Source organism: Temnothorax longispinosus, unplaced genomic scaffold (genome assembly GCF_030848805.1).
Source record: "Temnothorax longispinosus isolate EJ_2023e unplaced genomic scaffold, Tlon_JGU_v1 HiC_scaffold_75, whole genome shotgun sequence".
NCBI classification, from domain to species: domain Eukaryota; kingdom Metazoa; phylum Arthropoda; class Insecta; order Hymenoptera; family Formicidae; genus Temnothorax; species Temnothorax longispinosus.
The window spans coordinates 13,248-34,061 of record NW_027270616.1 but is presented as its reverse complement, the minus strand read 5'-3'; the positions used below and the strand labels follow the sequence as shown (position 1 = coordinate 34,061).

The 20,814-nt window shown below is 36.9% G+C and overlaps 1 protein-coding gene across 2 annotated transcripts; it reads right to left on the bottom strand.

Annotated features, from left to right (window-relative positions):
* Window positions 1–13,092: 13,092 nt before the first annotated feature.
* Window positions 13,093–17,404, bottom strand: LOC139824993 (18S rRNA (guanine-N(7))-methyltransferase-like). 2 transcript variants are annotated; one of them, XM_071797541.1, is made up of 5 exons: window positions 17,109–17,404; window positions 16,645–16,943; window positions 15,797–15,943; window positions 13,806–13,984; window positions 13,093–13,686 (listed from the first exon to the last, which is right to left on the bottom strand). In XM_071797541.1, exons 4-5 carry the CDS (start codon window positions 13,954–13,956, stop codon window positions 13,214–13,216), a joined length of 624 nt encoding a protein of 207 aa, XP_071653642.1. In that variant the 5' UTR covers window positions 13,957–13,984; window positions 15,797–15,943; window positions 16,645–16,943; window positions 17,109–17,404; the 3' UTR covers window positions 13,093–13,213. The 2 variants fall into 2 exon arrangements, 1 of the variants encoding a protein (XP_071653642.1); XR_011735403.1 differs by lacking the exons at window positions 13,093–13,686; window positions 13,806–13,984; window positions 15,797–15,943; window positions 17,109–17,404 and adding exons at window positions 16,346–16,481; window positions 16,983–17,108.
* Between the last annotated feature and the right edge of the window lie 3,410 nt (window positions 17,405–20,814).

Here is a 20,814-nt window from a genome sequence, read left to right as displayed (position 1 = left end):
AAGATTGTCCTTTGGAAAAGTGTTTCACGCAATGGAAAACAAGATTTTACGCGTTGATCTCTTTTTAGCAGGCAAAGTAACTCGTAAATAAGGGATGCGAAATAATAACAAAACCCTGAACTATCTATACAATCGGAACGCGAAAACTCTTCACAAACCGTGGAGAATACGTATTCGGGAATTTATCAGGTTTTCGCCAAACAACGTTGTTTTACGTCATCCATTCTCAGTTTAGTCCTCTAGTGCTACCTCACGTGATGCAACGCTCACGTTTCGACACAGACTGTATCTTATACCCGATTTCTCCAGAATATTATGTGCGGTTTATCAGTACAACTGTGTAGTCCAAAAATTAATATTTTTGTTTGATGCAAAATTACATAATCTTTTAACTCAAAATCACGCTTCACAATATAGCAAAACTCACAACATAGCATCGTTCGTTTAAATTTAATATTAGTTGTATTCAAGTTTAATTTGAACAAAAGCTTTAAGAGTCCACACGTGTTCGTGTATCGACATTATTAAATAATATAAAACTCACATTAAACACCTCTGCGTTGTTCACACATTTTTCATGTACAATCAGATTTACAGTGTGAGTCTGTGTCTCCTGACTTTCGTTTATTGCTGAACTGGGGATCCTATAGCGGAGGCCGAACTCCGACGGGATAGGGCCATCATTTAAGCGGAACGAAAAATGTAATATCAATAATATCGATAATATCGACATTTCTAATCCGTTTTCTACATTACCAATCTATCTCATATGTGTGGATAATACATGATACGTCGCACACATGCAATGTGTCGACGGCCACGATAGCATGTGTGTGACAGATGGCTCTCGTGCCGCACACAAGTGCGTGGCGTGTATGTCACGCACCGTCAGGAACGATGTCCCGCGGCATATACGTGTATAGACTTTTGTATTGCCACTCAATATTTTCCATTAACTTTTCCATATAATTCGCATTGCAACTGTAGGGCAACCATACATTCCCACTGACCGCCATTGAGCACTCAAGGGCACATTTTCATAAGGGATATTCTAGGGAGGATTAGAAAAATTTTAAGACTGGTCCGAAGTTGCGCAGAATTTTTGGGAATTTTTTATAGATTTTTTTTGTGAGGCAGTAGTAATATTTGACTCACAAAAGTGTAGTTAAAAACGCGTTTCAGACAATTCTGAATCGATTTAGATATACTTACTTTTTTTTTTAGTGATTGACGTTACTCATTGACAAATAAAATGAGCGAATTGTACCTTCTGTACACGCCGATAAAATTTTTTTACTAAATCATGATGAAAATCTTGGCACACGACAATTGCGATGAATAGTGTGGGAAAGGCGAAAAAAATAGATTATGAGGAAATTTAATTCAATAAGTACATTTATTTAAGAACATATTATTTATTATTTTATTTATTTGTGCTCAGTATAATTATTCGAAAATGAGTAATCTTTAACAATTAATTTATAATTTTTACTTGGTATGACGCAGTGGACACGTTGAGTTTGAGGTATTCTTTTCGTTTGATCGTACCGACCTGTCAAAAATTCGGCGGCGATTTCATAATTTTTTTTGTCCCAATACTTGACAGTAATGGATGGCAGTGTGCCCGCTTTATTAGCCCCTGTTGAATAAATTCATCGGACCCAAAATTTGTTGGTCGGTAGGACGTTGAAGACTTGCTCGCGCAGCTAAGCGTTTCAGCGTCCCACCGATTCCATCACATGGCCCTTTGCCATGAACAGTGGCAAAGAAGTGCCATTCAGCGCGAACACCAAAGTCGACCTCGTGGTGGTAAATGTTCGAGAAATTTTTAAAATTTTTGAATTGCTGCGGTGCTCCGTCAGAAAAATAAATTATTTTCGAGACGTGTGGTACGAGAGACTTCATGAATTCGTTCACAAATCGCGAAAATACCCAAACCGTGATGGCGTCGTGATGCAAACAATCCGAGATGATTGTAAGACTTTTGTAGCTCAGGATTCCATTGGATTTGTTATATAAAACTACAGAATAGACAGTCGCTTGATTGTTGTTCCAATGAAATCCTGGGGCCGCGTCCTGAATGATGAATGCATAGTTTTCAGCGAAGTCGCAAATTGCCATACATTCATCATTTGCTAAATTATCTTTGACGAATCTCTGATAACTAGATTGTTGCTTAGCTATGAAAGAATGTTGCAGAAGAGATCTTGCTTCATAGCAGAAAACTTCTACAAATTCCTCAGCGCTGCAAGTCTTTATTATTAGAGTGCAGCGCGGCTTCGTTATCCAAGATTTGTACGTAACGAATTCGACATTATTTTTGCTGAATAATCCTGTTATTATTTTTTTTAAATCCGCATCTCCAGGACATTGAGCGCAACGATTGAAATGACAAATAGGATTGAAATCGCGGCATGTCAATAGCTGTAAAACATCCTCGTACATCTCGAACTGGACACTTTGCTGGTGTGAAAGAACTTGTAATTTGCAACCTAAAAAATAAAAAATCTTATTGTAAAATTAAATTAAAAAGTAGACTAATTAATTAATTTGTTCCGGCTGTAGTACTTGATTATAAAATTTTTTAATATTCTCTACACACTATCGTAAAAAAACAATAAATAATTGATAAAAAATTTGATAAAATGATTGATAAAAAAAATTGTAAAAGATCACCAATAAATCAATAAATTGATCGGAACGATACATAGCGGATTGTTCGATTGTTTGTCGCTCTAATCGAGAGTGTAATAAATATTATAATTATTTAGGTCTGAAAAAAGTAAACAATTGATTATGCACGACAGTGTTCTATGAGTAACGTGAGTTTAATAAATTATTTGTTAATTGTTTATAGATCTATGTGTATAAATAATATTCATATTTTTAAATTAACAATGAGAATTTTACCATAATATGGCTGTTTTCCACAAGAATTATTTTTTAAACCGCATAATCAATCACTACAATAAAAAAAATTTTTTCGGCACAAATTAATCATTTGTGTGATAAAAAACATGAATTGAATTACCTGTCATAATTAATTTAAAGTTCTGATGGCTCGAACAAACGCACACAGTATGGGTTCCTCCACTTCCTGCCAGAACGCAGTAATCAGGACGCAGTTCTGCAAATGATGAGAATCCGATAGACATATCGGGGTGGATCTCTTTGAATCGTTGATATAATTCTCTTAGATTCCCAAGAAGAAGTCGCTTTTGGTGCTGAACTCGAACACCCTCATTATTACGACGAGACAAGAACTCTTTTTTACCGGGCCGGAGAGAACTCACGTCATCATCATGGTATATAAAAATTGATCACTTCCTGCACTAGCTCGGCTGGCAAACAACTGCCTAAAGTGAGATGATAAATTTTATTTTATTCACTTTTATTAAATTCACCTCTTATTATATTCACCTTTTCTTTTTAGGTCCATGGATAATACCAGAGAGAAACCTGAGAGCGGCCATCCCCCTTTCGGGGGACGCCTGTCCTAATCTGCCCTCTGAGAAAGTGGACGTCAACTACGGCGTTACGCTCGGTAATCTAGAGAGAACTCGGGTAACGATACATGGGTTCGTGCCCGTGCTATGGTTCGTGTCCGAACTACTCAGATGGAGGGGATATGCTAGTCGCGCAAGCCGCTTCTCTGTCCGTGTACGCTCGGCACTCGGCAAGCTTCGAACGGGGAGAGAGGGACAGACATACGATCTGCTGTCTCCTTCTCTCTTGAGCTGTGATATTGTCGGCGTTGCCGCTTAGCACGCTCCGGCTATACCACGCATTTCGGGTATCGCCTCTCGTGTCTCGCCGAGTACCGAGTCTCGAGTCGGCAAATCGACGATGCGCTATGTTACATTTACGTTTATATTTATGAATTTTAATTTTTATATTTATAAATATTTCTTATTATTTTTCTTTAATATTTTTTATTATTTTTGTACATACGAATAGAGATTATAAAAAAGAAAAAACATAGTATAGACATATTCGACATATTTTATATGATATTTCATATATTATATGATTATATATATATATATATATATATATATATATATATATATATATAAAAGTAAAAGATCTGCTCGATGAAAGCAAAAGCTAAATAGAGAAAAAACCGGCTAAATATCGAGCAAAAGTTAGGTGTTAAAAGAAAATTGTGATTAAAGCAATTCGTGTATTTTAAATTTGCTGTAACAGAGCCTATCCGTTTGTGATGATTTACTGGCCGCTCCATGCTGAACAACGATGGTGCTAGACCGTTTGTACATAAACAATAATATACACGTAAACAACCCATACCAAGTAGTATTATAATCCGGTTGTAGCATTTTTCTTATGCATTAACTAGTTTTCAATAATATATTACAATGAATTAAAAGAATATTAAATAATTATGTTATGCGCGCGTTATTTGGGAAATCGCATTCAACCTTCTACACGGTTTAATGACACATTTTTACAATGAAGGAGTTTACATAATAAAAAAAAGTATTTTATCGGACTACAGAAAAGTAGTATATTTTAAATATATTTAAGTATGTAAGAATAAAGCAATTGTATTTACCTTCTTGCGTGAGTTTTTTGCAACGAGTGAGACATACAGCTTTCTTCATTCGTGTGATTCGTACAGTTATAAAATTATCGTTTATTACTTGAAGACACGCAGTATCAACTTTTATTTAGTCTAATTAATTTTTTATTTTCTTTTCTTACTTCTTTTTAAACATAAATTATATTGTTAACAAAAACTAATATTTTATAAATAAACATTATAATTAATATATCATAATTATCTTACTGAGATCTCCACACTGAAAATGTATCACATGTGAAACACCCCCGTTTAAAATATTAATGTATCACATTTGATCCACATATTGAGAAAAGATTTATGCTAATTTAATGTATGTCGATAAGGATAAAATATTATGATAGGAATATGGATACATTAGGTTATAAATAAAGAATACCAATACCTGGCTACATCAATAACTATGTATACATTATTATTTACATTTATACATGTGACACAAACAAAAAACGAATAAACTAAGGTATATAGGTTTTATTCGCGAAACACTAGTTTCATTTGTGATGATATGCATTATCTTTTTTATTTATTTTAAAAGTTGAAAAAAACTGCTCTGCATAAAAATATTATTTTTTTATTATAACAAAATATATCACACATGTAATAATAAGTGAAATTCTTTACTATGTTACTTTAAAATATGACTACTTTCAGATTATAATTCTTTGTGTTCTAATTCATGTTGCCTCTTTCTTACTTAGTCTGAAAGTAAGTCATTTAGTAATTTCATCAGTATTTATATTATTATATGTAACATAGAACGTAACGTAGAAGTTGTAACAGTTTTACAAAGAAAAATTTATTTCTCATTATTTGGCATTATTAAGCATGACGCAAAGATCGCAATCACAGTTGAAAAAATTGCATAAATGAAAGACTAGCAAATCTTATCACGGGGAAATCTACATGTAGATTTCTTTGAAGTTTATTGACGTCTCTCTTTTCTGTTCAGTTTTTATTGACGTCTCTTTTGTGATTTATTAAAAATTACTGTTATACTTTTGTGTATGATATTGTACGATATTCGTTTATATCTTTCCCTTTAACTATGTTGAATACCGTCTGCCAACGAGTAATAAAATGAACATGAATGCATTTCCTTAAAATCTTTATAACATTCCTATCTTAAGATATCGTTGATAGTAAGAAATTTAATATGATTTCCCAATTTCATGACATGCTCTCATTACAACTTTTTCTTTTTTTTCGTGATAGATTTGCTAGTCTATGACATTTATACAATAATTTCAACTGTGATTGCGATCTTCCATGATATTGGGAAATGCATTTCTTTTTCTCATTACTGACAGATAGTAATTGTAGTAAAATAAAATTTGGCTCTAAATTTATTAGTGATTGATTTATAAGGTACTAATAATATAAAAATAATGAAGGAAATGCTTTCGTATTTTTATGTAAATTACAATATAAATTTTACGTTCTATGTTACTTATTTTCTTTACTGTACAGGGTAGCGATCATATGACTTTATCCCTAGGGCGAAAATGTGAAAAGAAAAAATTTTCACCATTAACTTCAATGGTGAAAATTTTCACTTTTCACATTTTTGCTCTAGGTACAAAGTTACATGATCGTTACCCTATACTTTAATCTTTTTGACAAAGTTTTACTTATTTGACAGGTTTTTTACTTTTCTATTAAATGCTTTGACTGCCTTTGCAGCACGATTGTTATATCGTGTACGGGCATATGTTTTAACAGTCATTAAAAATTTCAATGCTTGCATGCGGTGATTGTAACCTTTTCATTTTTGTTAAACCAACCAACATGCGTTTTGATCGTTGCATACATACCCTCATCCACAATATTCTCAAGAACATGTGTAGATGCCCAATGATGTTGCCACGTACGATTGAAGCTCCTCAACTGCGTTTTGATGACATCTATAAAGAGATTTGTTGGTCGAACTAATTTCGTAACTGCTGGAGCATCCTCGTCTGCATTGGGATATTCACGATATTCGATATATTTTTCATTTGAGTCTTCTATTGGCGTTTTCAACATTGTTTGACGACAGTTATGACAATCATTTCTTTTAATACATCGTCGTGCCACGTACCCTGCAAAATATGTTATTGCATTTTCGTCATAATTACTGAGTTTACTTACATTGTCCATGTCTACATCAAATTCTTCGAGCATGTCCGCATGTTTGTCAACTAATTCCGTTATGTCGACATCATCAACATCATTAACATCATCATCATCAACAGCAGGAACGTTACTGTCACTTATACAATTTTCAATTATCTTAATAACTTGATTCGGTTTATTAATAAGGGCCTCACTTTCAGGACATTGCACGTTGCTTTTATCGCTCGTCTGAATGTAACCTGTGGAAAGTACATGTCTGGATGATAGTCGGACCATTCTTGCGGTTGGATTAGGATTAAATCCTCCGCGTTGCCGAAGTTTCGAAAATAAATGCTCCACTGAATCTTGATTGCATAAGCCTGTTGCAAGTTCAAATTTTTCATTTTTACTTGCAAGTTCCTTATACAAAGCAAGAATTGCTTGCGTCGTAATGCCGAAACCTTTGAAACAAGGAACTTGAGTTATTTTGTCTGAAAACTTGGACCATGCAGAACACCACTGCACGAAATTTGACAATAGGTCTTCAATGTCAGAATTTTTCTTTGACAATGGCCGTTTTCCATCGAACTTTATTTTAAGGCTATACGAGTTGCAGGCATCAATTACGCTATTCATACGCTTTGCAAAATCAGCTGTCGCTTTCCATGTATTTGAATGTAATTCTTTTTCATCACCGGCCATTTTAATTGCAGCTGCGAATCTCTGACTAAATATCTGAAACGCTCTTTTTACATTCATCGCTTCAAAACAATTTGGACGAATGTGTGCCTGTGTAATATGAGACAATAAATTTGAACCTCCTTCTGTCGCATTATCGATGCTCCAGGTTTCCACAAAATCGGAATATGATGCAATTATTTCTCCTTCGTGATATATCTTGTCATGCGTTCTAAGGAAACTCGCTAATCTTTTCACTAAGTGCGGAAAATCGAATGAAGCATGATATCTTTTATCATTATATATAAAATATGGTTTGTCAACATCAACTCCTAGTTGACTGTAAGCAGCTTGATTATTTGTACCTTGATCGCATGTTACGAGTTTCACATCAGCACCCGTTTCATTTATTTTATCTAGACATATTTTGACTAAATGAACTATTTCATGTGATTTTATACATTTATCTGGTAGAAAATACGCCAATGGTTGTCGCCATGGATGACGTGCATTTAAACTATCAAGGCAAAATACAAAGACACACTTGGTTCTTTCTGCTTTTTTGCCCAAAGGTCCTAGATCAACAAGACCTTCTACTTCGTCATATTTCGTGGAATATTCTTCAAATTCTTTTATAGACATCTCGTCCCATTTCAAAGCACACGCTCTTTCTTCTTCAGGGATTTGTGCAATTTTTTCTTTTAATTTCTTAAAAATAATATCACAAAATCCCGGTTTTATATCGTATTCTTCTACCCATCTTCTAACTGTTCTCTGTCCAGGAAAATTACAACCTGCTTTCTTTAAACGACAAAATGCTGTTGCTGAATAATAATATAATTGCTTAGAAAGCATTTTCTCTTCCTCAGTATATCGTACACGTGGCGTATGCAGTTGCAAATGTATCATAGTTTTTGCTACAGGATGCAGTTCTTGTTCATTTACTAGATTTGTTAGCATTTGTTTTTTTGTTACATTTTTTTGCGTTTCTTCCTTCTCTTTCTTTTGTTTTAATTTCTTACACATTTTTGTCATACGTTGCAGCTCGTCTTTTAAACGTTTCATTTCTTTCCGTAATTTGAGGTTCTCTATTTTCAATGCTCTGATTTTTGCATTTGGATTGTTCTCTTTATTTCTTTCAGTTTTATACTTTTTTTGTTTAATATTTATTTCAGTGCTGTCATCTTTGCGTTTAACATTTTGATGAACAGGTGGCTCCAGACGCACCCATTCCATTACGTCTTCCTCTTCCGCAGATATTTCAAAATTTAAAACCGCAGCAGGCCTGTACGTCCGCAAGGCACATTCTTGAGGCGTTTGTTCTTCCAATATTATGTTCTCATCGTTGGTTGAAAGTTGTGCTACTGGGCTATGTCTTTGCATTTCTTCCACTTCTACATCTTCTTCATTTGCTATTGAACTTTGAGGCATTTGTTCTTCTAATAGCATGTCATTGTTGGTTGAAAATTGTGCTACCGAGCTATGTCTTTGCATTTTTTGCACTTCAACATTTTCTTCATTTGTTAGTGAACTAGCGTTTTCATACGCAACTGGTACAGCATCCCGTGTCAATCGTTCTTTCGTTGCATTTGTAAATGACGTGTCGAGGAAATGATCTTCGCATAATCCCAATTTTCTGATAGTATTCACTGACATTTTTTCTAAATGAGTATTTCCTGTAACAGAAATATCAAGAGACACGGTAGTGTCTCGCGCCAAGTACGCGCGAAGCGAGACGCACCGTGACTCTTTTACGCGAACGCACGAGTTGCGAGTACCCAAGATTTTGAGATCTCAATAACGAGTGAACGGATTAATTTCTAAGTAGGCTTGATCGATAGCTTGGGGTTTGATTTATAAATAAGAGTCTTTATTTTTCCGTTACGTACCCTACGAGCGAAGATATTGCGATGCAAAGTCCAAATGTGAAACATTTTTATTTAAGAAACGTCCACGTCGGACAAAAATGGCGGCTGGTGTGTCACTTTCCCATTTTTGACACGAGAGTGCACTCGTGCACTGTCGCAGTGCGTGACAGTTTTTTACAACCTAGAAAAGGCTAAGTGTAAGTGTGTGATAGTCGTGACCGTTGCCGCGTCGTGACAGATAGTAAAATATATATAAGTATTGACCGTAGAGAGCTGATGCCGAGAGATCTTTAAGAAGGAAGGTGTATCTACAAAATCGTACAAACACGTACGTATATGCTGCCTTGTAAAAGTTGTCAAACTGTATGTTTACGCGAGCGTTACTTCTGTAGTAACTTACGATAATTTACTCGTTTACGCAGGATGAATTATCATAAGTTACTACAGAACCTCCGTTTACGTAGAGGAATTATCGTATAAATTACTACGGAAGTAAAACGCTCGCGTAAACATAGTATATAATAACCAAGAAATTGATAGTGTGTGACAGTACTGACAGTCGTGACCGTCGCCGCGTCGTGACAGTTATTACGTTTACGCGAGCGTTACTTCTGTAGTAACTTACGATAATTCAGTCGTTTACGCGGAGTAAATTATCGTAAGTTACTACAAAATTCCGTTTACGCGAAGGAATTATCGTAAGTTTACTACAAAAGTAACGCTCGCGTAAACGTAGTAAGTGAAATATTTAAAGTATTAACCACAGAGAGCTGATGTCGAAGAGATCTTTAAAAGAAGGAAGGTATATCTAAAATTGCACACGTACGTATATGCTGTCTTGTAAAAGTTGTCGAACTATATGTTTACGCAAGTGAGTACATCTGTAGTAACTTACAGTAATTCATATTAAGATACGTCGTCGTCTCTCAATCAGAGAAACGTAACTTTCACTACTTTCAACGGTGGCTCTTGATTTCCGATCATAATAGTTACTATAAAATCTCTCGTTTACGCGGAGGAATTATCATATCGTAAGTTACTACAGAAGTAACGTTTGCGTAAATAGGTTATAAAAATAACACGATGTTATATATGCGGTTTGCCGTGAATATATATATATATATATATATATATATATATATATATATATATATATATATATATATATATATATCAATATATATATATATATATCAGAGAAATGTAACTTTCACTTTTTCGACACTGGTCGATAGACTTATCGGTCAGGAAAAAGATTTCTATTTAGGTAAATTAGAAAATAATTTTAACAGGTTGCTTATCGCAATTTTTTATTTTTCATTTAGTAAGATAGAAAAAATTTTATAACTATCCAACAAACAGTAATACAGCATTGCTCTACATAGATTTTTGTAGTAAATTTACCGCTCTACAAAAAAGATGTTTTATCATTTTTTCATAAATTCAAACGTTCAAAAGATATTCAAAGTTAAAGTTTGATAAATTTTATAAAACTTGTTTTTGCTTCTTATGAATTTTGTATCATATCGACTATCAAAAATTATAAAATAATCAATACATATTTTTGTAGAAAATTTAACAATCTACAAAAAAGGTCTTATATTTTTTTCATAAATAAAACCATTTAGACGATATTAAGGTTTAAAGTTCAAAGTGTATAAAAATTATTCTTTTTTTTTTATATTAAATAAATAAAGCTCAGAATTTTGTTATAATATGAAAAAGAGAATAATTTTTATACACTGAACTTTAAACCTTAATATCGTCTAAATGATTATATTTATGAAAAAAATATAAGAGACCTTTTTTGTAGATCGTTAAATTTTCTACAAAAATATGTATTGATTATTTCATAATTTTTGATAGTCGATATTATAAAATTTATCAAACTTTAACTTTGAATATCTTTTGAACGGTTGAATTTATGAAAAAATGATAAGAGATCTTTTTTGTAAAGCGATAAATTTACTACAAAAATCTATGTGAAGCAATGCTGTATTACTGTTTGTTAGATAGTTATAAAATTTTTTCTATCTTACTAAATGAAAAATAAAAAATCGCGATAAGCGACCTGTTAATATTAATTAATATTAAGGGCTCAAACTTTAACAGGTATCTTATTTTACCCTCCTGCAAGTATATATGCTATTCGTGAAATAAAAAAAAAAGCATAGTTCCTTTTTAAGAAAAAATATGTAATTTGCAACACGCATCTGCATACTTTTTCTTGAAAGCAACTATGTCTTTTTTTCATACCGATTCGTCTCATTATTCTGTGCATAAAAGTACCGAAAACTTAATGTTTTACAAGATATTTTGTATTTTATGTCAAAATACTAGAACTTTCAAGCCTTATAGTTCCAAAAGTTCTTAATTTTGAAAAGCTTTCGAGATTAGCTACAAGAATATGCATTGAAAAATAGGGGTTTTCATTTAAGAAATTAAAGGTGTAGTTTACATGAGCTTTAAACGACCATCCATGGTTAAACCAATGACACCATCTTATGGCCCCCTCGAAACCAAATAACTTTTGTCTGAAACATTTTTCTCTCCCGGGCTTGGTTCTCGAGATATTCGACTGGATGGATTAAAAATGGTCCACCCTGTATAATCAGATCCGAAATTTGGGTACTATAAAGTACTAACTTGGGTATACTAACATAAAGATAAGATCATATTTCCAAATTTCGGAAAATTCTACGACGGTGGACGTGGTGGTAGCATATCAATCAAACATTTAACATGTGGTAAAATGTTTGATTCATACACGCACACACACACACACACACACATACACACATACACACACACACACCACACACACACACCACACACACACACAACGTTCGTGATGAAAAAAGGCTGCAAACGTTTTGTTTTTCCTTTACTTTTTTTTATTTTTATTTACACGCGTCGAAGCAGAAAGTACTTTTTTTTTACACGCGTCGAAGCAGGAAATTTCTTCTTGTAAATCCATGCGAAACATGGGTACATTGTATAATCAACGGACATTATATGTATTTCAACTTTTATTTATTGTATTACAATTATTAATAAAATTATATAATTTCCTTCATTCACGGTCGTACTTATTCGTATCCTGCGCCGTGACATGTCATAAGTACGTTCCGAGCTCATGTGTACCAATGGGCCTGCTTAGACTGCCTAATTCTCTATTAACATTTTATGTCATATTTTGTAAAGGTTTATCTATGGTAATTTCATAAAGGAATCATTCCGCCGCACATGATAAAAATTGGAATACATTATACGTAGAGTTTAAAAATGTAAAGATTTTTTGTATAAATACATTGTCATATTTATATTTAACAGACTGTTAAATCTACATATAATTTTCTGCAAAAGTTAATGATGTTACAATCACGCCAATATTTGTTCTACTGCCCTAAAAAATAAACAAAGTTTTATATATATTGCATAAATATACATTTCAAACATAAAGAAACGAGTAAGAATTAAAATAACAATTTTAGCCGAATAAATATATTACAACTTCTCTCTACAACTAATTTTGCATGTGAATATCTTAATGGGGACAAAAAAATGATTTGAAAATGTTTTTTATCAATTCTTTTACAGACTGCGGAGAGAGTATTACAAGATACATGTGGTGCAACAATAAAAGTAAAGTTTTATGGAAATGCACCTATCGGATTCTACAAATACAAATATCCTAAGAAGCTTTGTGAGCAAGGAAGTTATGGTGCTAAAATATTTTATTTCTTAGCCAAACATATGGATGGAGATATCAACAATAACGTAAAATACCAGTGGTTGGATCATGAAAAATTAGAAAAAATATTTCCGACTGGAGTACAACAGAGTATTTCACAATTTATGTTTACGTAAAGAATAATAATAATAATATAAAATATTGAACTCATTCTTTGATCTCTTATTATTAATATTGTCTATTATTACCGTAATATTAACATTATAATTAGAGAAATATTTAAAATAATTGCAAATACAAAATAATAAAATAACGGACAACGAGAGGATCAAACCTTCTTGAATTAGCGACGGTTTGTCTATCTTCGTTCTCTACGCCTAGTGCCTTTGGAAGCGGAGCAGCTCCTCCGGTCATTAAAACTAAGAACATTTTCTTTGCTTTTGCGCTATTCAGAAAATCGATAACCACACCGCCATAAAAGCCAGCTTTTGTGGCTTGTGCCGTGATTAATTCAACCTGTTCACCGTTCTCTGGATAGAATTGTAACACTGCTCTTGACAGGCATGCATACAACGTTGAGAAGAAACGATATAAACGTTTTGTAGGATTGTGCGAAGTTTTGCTTGCATAGCACAACCACTGAAGCGCAGAAGTACTGACAGCCCCATCAAACGTACCAGCTTTAAATGGCAATCCTTGACCTATATCTCCCAAAATTAAGTCACCATCTAATTCTTTATCAACAACTACGTCTAAAAATAATGTGTTAATATGATTATATATCAAGATATACATATATATATATTCTTAAAAATATATAAATATATAAATATTCTTAAAATATAACTGTATCGCACCATAATCAAAATACCAAGCATAGCTGAAGAGATGTCCACACCTATCCATACGTGTCCCTGATCTTCCAATACACTGCCACTGAGCCCTGACCCACAACCGATATCCAAAAGCAAGCAGCTCTGATCTTCAGGTAGCACAAGAAGTTCTATAGCACGTTCACACATCTGTACTTAAATTTCTATTATACGAGAGCTACAAAAACATGGATTTTATTATAAAGATTAAAACAACCTGTCTTCGAAGCGCGGATCGAGCTCGCGGTTGGCCGGGGTTCGAAGGAGGTGCGGAGGAGCAGACGGAGGGCGAGGTTAGCGAAATGAAGGCGCGTCTCGGTTACAAGAAAATAGTTGAATTTATTCTATGACAATTTACAATCTACGCTTGCGGCATTTACAATAGGTCGATGCGTGCGAGGCGACGTTGGTTCGGTCGCGGGCGGCGCGGGGTAACTCGCGGTATGTGCGGGGCGGAGCCGCTGCTTTTGGTATTCGCGCGGACCGAATCGCGTGACGGCAGGTGTCGGCACGGGCGGCGCCGGTTTCCCGGCCGGCGCGGCCCGGAGCGCGGAAAAATGGCGCGAAGCGCGGCGGCGATATGGATCGCGAAGCGTGGATAACGCGGCGGAAGCGGGTCGTCGGCCGAGACACACTCGGCGAGGGCAGAGAATGCCAGAGGCGCTCTACCGTCTTGTCCGGGCAGGCTTCGGATGACTTGGAAGATGAGAAGCTGGTCCTTCGCCGAGACACACTCGGTGAAGACAGAGAATGCCGGAGGCGCTCTACCTTACGTTCGGATTAGCTTTCGTGCGGGAATTCAGGATCGGTGTTGTCTGGAAGACGGATGATCGGGAATCGCGCTCTGTGCCAGCGACGCCGGGCTTTTATACGCGTCGCGGCGACGTCGCGGCGGCGTCGCGGCGTGGTGGGGGTAACGACGGCGATCGCGAGCGCCGGGCCGGTGCGGCGGAACGATCGGGGATCGCGGCGCCCCGACGCCGTGATCGCGTTCGGCGGTCTTCGGCCGCCTTCGGCACCGCTCGGCGCAGTGAAGCGGTTGCCGCGTTTAAGTCCATTCGCGGACTTCCTAACGTATGAGATGATTAAAAAATACGCTGGGCACATCGTGCCCGTTCTTCACCCCGCGGGTGGTCGGCGGGGTGGTCTCGGCGTGGTGTTCTTGCCGGAACGATGCATGTTTGGGGGTGCATCGTTACAAGATATAGTAAATATCTAGGTAATTCGTATACAAATTTCATATAGACATACCCATCTTTCTACAATTAATTTTGCATGTGAATATCTTAATGGGGACAAAAAAATGATTTGAAAATATTCTTTATAAATTCTTTTACAGACTGCGGAGAGAGTATTACAAAATACATGTGGTGCAACAATAAAAGTGAAGTTTTATGGAAATGCACCTATCGGATTCTACAAATACAAATATCCTAAGAAGCTTTGCGAGCAAGGAAGTTATGGTGCTAAAATATTTTATTTCTTAGCCAAACATATGGATGGAGATATCAACAATAACGTAAAATACCAGTGGTTGGATCATGAAGAATTAGAAAAAGTATTACCTACTGGAGTACAACAGAGTATTTCACAATTTATGTTTACGTAAAGAATAAAATATAAAATATTGAACTCATTCTTTAATCTCTTATTAATATTGTCTATTATTACCGTAATATTAACATTATAAAGGACTCCTAATATCCTTTTTAAAGGAAAATATTCCCTTTTACACAAACATTTATGCACAGTCACGATTATTAAATTTCATGTTTGATATTCTTTAACAAAAAATTTTTCAGGTATATATTTTTCGTTACTAAAGAAAATATTTTATGCATATATTATTTTTAAGTAGTAGATTGATTATATAGAAACAGACAAAAATTAATTAGATCAATTTTATCAATTTTTTTATTTATAATTAACATTATAAATTATAAAAAAATTATTAAAATAGTGTTTTTTATATTAACGAAGTATATCTTACAATTAGAATCTCCCGGGTCTCTTTCGTCCAGTATATTTGGAGTCATCTCTAACTTCTTTTCCTTGCCGGCGCCGCCTTTTTTTCTTCTCTAAAATCCAGTCTCTACTTTTCTTCAATGATTTACCCTTTGCTTTCTTTATGTATTCCCTATATACAAAAAAATTATCACAATTTTTGGAAGGTAAAATAGAGAAATATTTAAAATAATTGCAAATTACAAAATAATAGATATAACGGACAACGAGAGGATCAAACCTTCTTGAATTAGCGACGGTTTGTCTATCTTCGTTCTCTACGCCTAGTGCCTTTGGAAGCGGAGCAACTCCTCCGGTCATTAAAACCAAGACCATTTTCTTTGCTTTTGCACTATTCGGAAAATCGACAACCACACCGCCATAAAAGCCAGCTTTTGTAACTTGTGCCGTGATTAATTCAACCTGTTCACCGTTCTCTGGATAGAATTGTAACACTGCTCTTGCGCTTCTTGACAGGCATGCATACAACGTTGAGAAGAAACGATATAAACGTTTTGTAGGATTGTGCAAAGTTTTGCTTGCATAGCACAACCACTGAAGCGCAGAAATACTGACAGCCCCATCAAACGTACCAGTTTTAAATGGCAATCCTTGACCTATATCTCCCAAAATTAAGTCACCATCTAATTCTCTTTCATCAACAGCTACGTCTAAAAATAATATGTTAATATGATTATATATCAAGATATATATATCTTTCACGCAAATTTTTACAGACAGCGTTACTAGCAACGTGCACAACTTCATTTGAGGTTATAATTGGGTACAACATTCATCGCACGATATTGTTATAATTGCAAATCGGAAACGTACCTCGAGTCCAGCTCTTCTGCGATCAACGAAGTCGGGATCGAACGTGTCAGTCGTCACTTTCTGCCAAGCGTAGAGAACCTTCTTTTCCGGCAGCGGTGGTAACACGATGTAGGGATACGAAATCTCCAGATAAGAGCACGAAGCAATTCAAATTCAGTATATCGCCGGCACGATTATACGGTGTTACTGCCATTTCGCGTATGCGCGTGCGGCTCGTGCAAACGTTATTAACGCGCGGCCGCAATCGCGCGGCAGAAACGCCTCGTGTGAACAGGCTCCTTGATCTCAGTATCAGCTCCCTGCCGTCAATATAAAAAATAATATAATAGGTTATTAACCTGTATGTATAAACACTCACGTAAACGTAGTAATAAACAGTAAATTAAATAAGTATAACAGTAATTAATTGTCGCGTCGCGTAAAGAGTCACGGTCGGTCTTGCTCCGCGCGTACTTCGTACTTACCGTGTCTCTCGAGTGCTCTCGAGATAGGTTAACTGATGAATAGGTTAACTGATGAACTGACTGACAGCGCGCTAAACGAACGCACTGTCTGCACTGCACTGCACTGCGATACTAACGCCGCTAGCCGCCAGTGTCGAAAAAGTGAAAGTGACGTTTCTCTGATAATCATAATAATATTGAGATGAGAGACGGTCGACGTAGAAGTATTCGTATCTTAAAAATAAATTTTCACATTTGGACTTTGCGTCGCAATATCTCCGCTCGTAGGGCACGTAGCGGAATATTATAAGAGAAACCCCCCCCCCCTAATTGGACCCCAAGCTATCGATCAAGCCTACTTAGAACTTGATCCATTCACTCGTTATCGAGATCTCAACATCTTGAGTACTCGCAACCCGTCGCGTCGCGTAAAAGAGTCACGGTCGGTCTCGCTCCGCGTGTACTTGCGTGTACTTGCGACACTACTATGTCTCTTGAAACCCAGATTTTACTGACTGGTCACTATTTATCTGGTTGCTTCTGGCTAACTCACTACTAGTTATTAAGATTAGCATAAAATACATACTTTTTGACATATAAATACAAATTTATATTTATTTATATTCTTCTTTTCTAGAAACTAACTTGGATATATAACGTATACTTAAATTAAGATCTTGAGACATTGCAATGGTGTGTTCTGATGGGCACTAATATGCATATCTCTGGCAAGTTTACCTTATTACACTTGTTGAATTGGTGATACCTGAATTAATTTTATGATAACAAATCATACATATAATAAAGATATCCTATCGATGCTGAGCTTAGATTGGAGTTGGTTAAGTTGACTATCATATGTTCTATGATCTAATACAATGGCTGTTTTGCAATACATATTGTTTTTTGTTGTGGTGTTTATGTTATTTATGCTTCGTGTATATGCGGCGAGGTCCGATACACGCACTCAACGTTTGCTCCAACACGTGGATAGACTTAACAAATAAATTAAATGACATGTCATCGTAACATGTTGTGTATGGGCGCGTTGAGAAGCGTTTTTTAAGCAATATTTTGTTTCAGGATGCCTGGACAAGGGAGAAGAAATAAATAAAATTTTTACTTATCTCTCTTTATCTTAATTTATTTATATATATACACCACGGTCTTACATACAGGTCTCTCAACTCGTACGGTGGGGATGGTTCGCTTGGCGAAGCCGAAAAGTATGAGGTCGCTGCAATCGAGGGATGTTCTGTGCGAGCGAGAGAGCAATAGTAGCGCATAGCGCATACGTATTATATTGTAATCTAAGAATCCACAATTTTCATAATACATTTACAATAAATAAATAAATTATATATATATATATATATATATATATATATGTAGGTCTAGAGGTATGTTCCGGGACTGTTTACGTTTTTTGAAATGTACAGTCCTGGAATATAACGCATATATATGTAATCAGATTCAAAAAATTGTCCCGAAACGTGCCGTAGGACATGAATTTTTTCCAGGACAGTCCTGGAAACTGCCAAATGTCCTGGAATATACCGATGTAAAAAAATAAAAGTCCCGGAACATACTTCCGGACCTACATATATATATATATATATATTGTTACGACTTTTTGCACTCCCGGACCGCTCCGGGACGTGTGCCGGATCAAAAGGACTTAGGAGAGCGGGATGGTTGGCCTCTCCAGTGATTTCCTCGCACCTCCGATACTCCACGAAATGTTCCGAATGTTGGGCGCCAGACGCGTACATTCGCGTCCACGAAATCGCGAAAACCTAAACGAGACGCAAAACGAAGTGTGGAGGTGCGTGGAATCGGCTAGCTTGACCTAATCACGGGCGGGGTTAATGAAGGGCAGCGCGATTTTCGACGGGGTGACACGTTAATTTCATACTCAGTCAGATAACAAAGAAAATAACATTTATTGAGTACGGGTTGTCGAGAAAATAACAACGTTTATCCATCCGGCTTCGATCAAACACAAGATAAATTCCATAAATAAATCAAGAAATTGAGTCTCTAATAAACACGCTGAACAATTAATAATTCGAGTCGAAATTTATAATACGCAAGAATACTACACTTAATGTCCTAATGAGAGTGAGGTTCAACGCAAAATGTCGCGAAATAAGGGTATGTCACGCTTGGATTGCGTGAAAACCACGTCCGGAACCGTACGAAAACTCTGTCGCAATAATATCTTAACCTAACGCGAGTGATTCTGCTCGGGCGCAACGGGGAGGCGCCGAGTCATTTAACCAAGCAAGTCGCGATATCGCTAATAACCACGGAACGTCAGGAAGAACTACGCAAGTAACATCTAAACGCACGAAACGTGTGAACGCCGGTAATTTCTTAACGCGAGTATAGGACGCAACGCAAGTAATACCGGACGCAAAGTTTCTCAACGCGAGAGCACAATTATCAACCCGTAATAACGAGATCCGAACACAAATTGATACGCCAACACCGACGCTCGAACACAAGAATTTCCCGACGCGAAGAAACGGTAACGCAATTTACGAAGTACCGGCCCGTATGCGGCCGTACACCGAGGTCGCGAGGACAACGCAATATACTCGCGATATCGAACTCACTAACGCCTATCGCGATCTCCAGGGATTCGCCATAGCGCTGGTACCACGGTTCCGCGGCCACGATACCATCCCGAGGCCCTTCGCTCTCGTTATCGATCGCGAAATTACACTCGATCTTAACATACGTTATCCCGAGCGAGAGCGTGCACCGGAGGGCGGTGTCGTGGCTTTACATAACGCGATTTACGGGCAACCTCACCGGTGATACACCTCCTCCTGGGCTCCTCGCCGTCACCGTCCACCAACGATCCTCGATCCGCCAGATATAATTCGGAATACCCGACTCGGGGTGGCTATCGCGTATCTCAGCAAAACTTAGTATCTCGCCGACGGACGACCAGAGAGTGAAAACGCTAGACCCGCTCGATTGCGGAATCGATACGGTACCCCTTCCTGAGGGGCGCGCGAGCCAATCGGGCGCGAGCTTGCAAGCCCGCGGTGTCCCGGCGCAGGGCTGTCGATACGAGATCCTTCGGGGGCGTGCAACGGTCCCTCGGCGGCGTACGACTCCTCAATTCTGTCCTTAGCAGCGGACGGAACTCGGTTCTCGCCGGTGTGCCTCCGGTTTGACCCTGGGGCGGTGATCAGTCACCCCGTAGGTCGATGTTTTGTGGAGATCATTTGCTGAAGCCGGGTGTTTTACCCAGGCGCCTAGCGCCTGGGGCCCCGCTATCGGCGGCCTCGCCCGTCACTGCCGTACGTGCCGCCCACCTGCCGCGTTGCTCTCGCCAGCTCGCGATCTCTGCTGCTTCCGCGTTTGCCACCCCTCCTTGGTTATCGATCGTCCTTGATTTCCTTCGCCAAATACTCCCTCAAAGGTTTGCCGTGGTGTGGGTGAGGTGCCGCGCGTATTACATTGCATAAAAAAAACAAAAGAAAATAATCAAAATGCGGAAACGCGATTAAATACGACCCCTGGAGATCTCGTCGTTGCCTCCCTGGTCCGTCCCTGGGCGCGAAATTCCGCGCCTTGTGACGGCGGCGGGGCGCCGCGACGGTGCGGCGAGCCGCAACGTCACAATATATATAATTTTAAATTGTATAAATACATATATACAATTTTTATAATATAATTATGATATACATATACATATATATTATATATATAT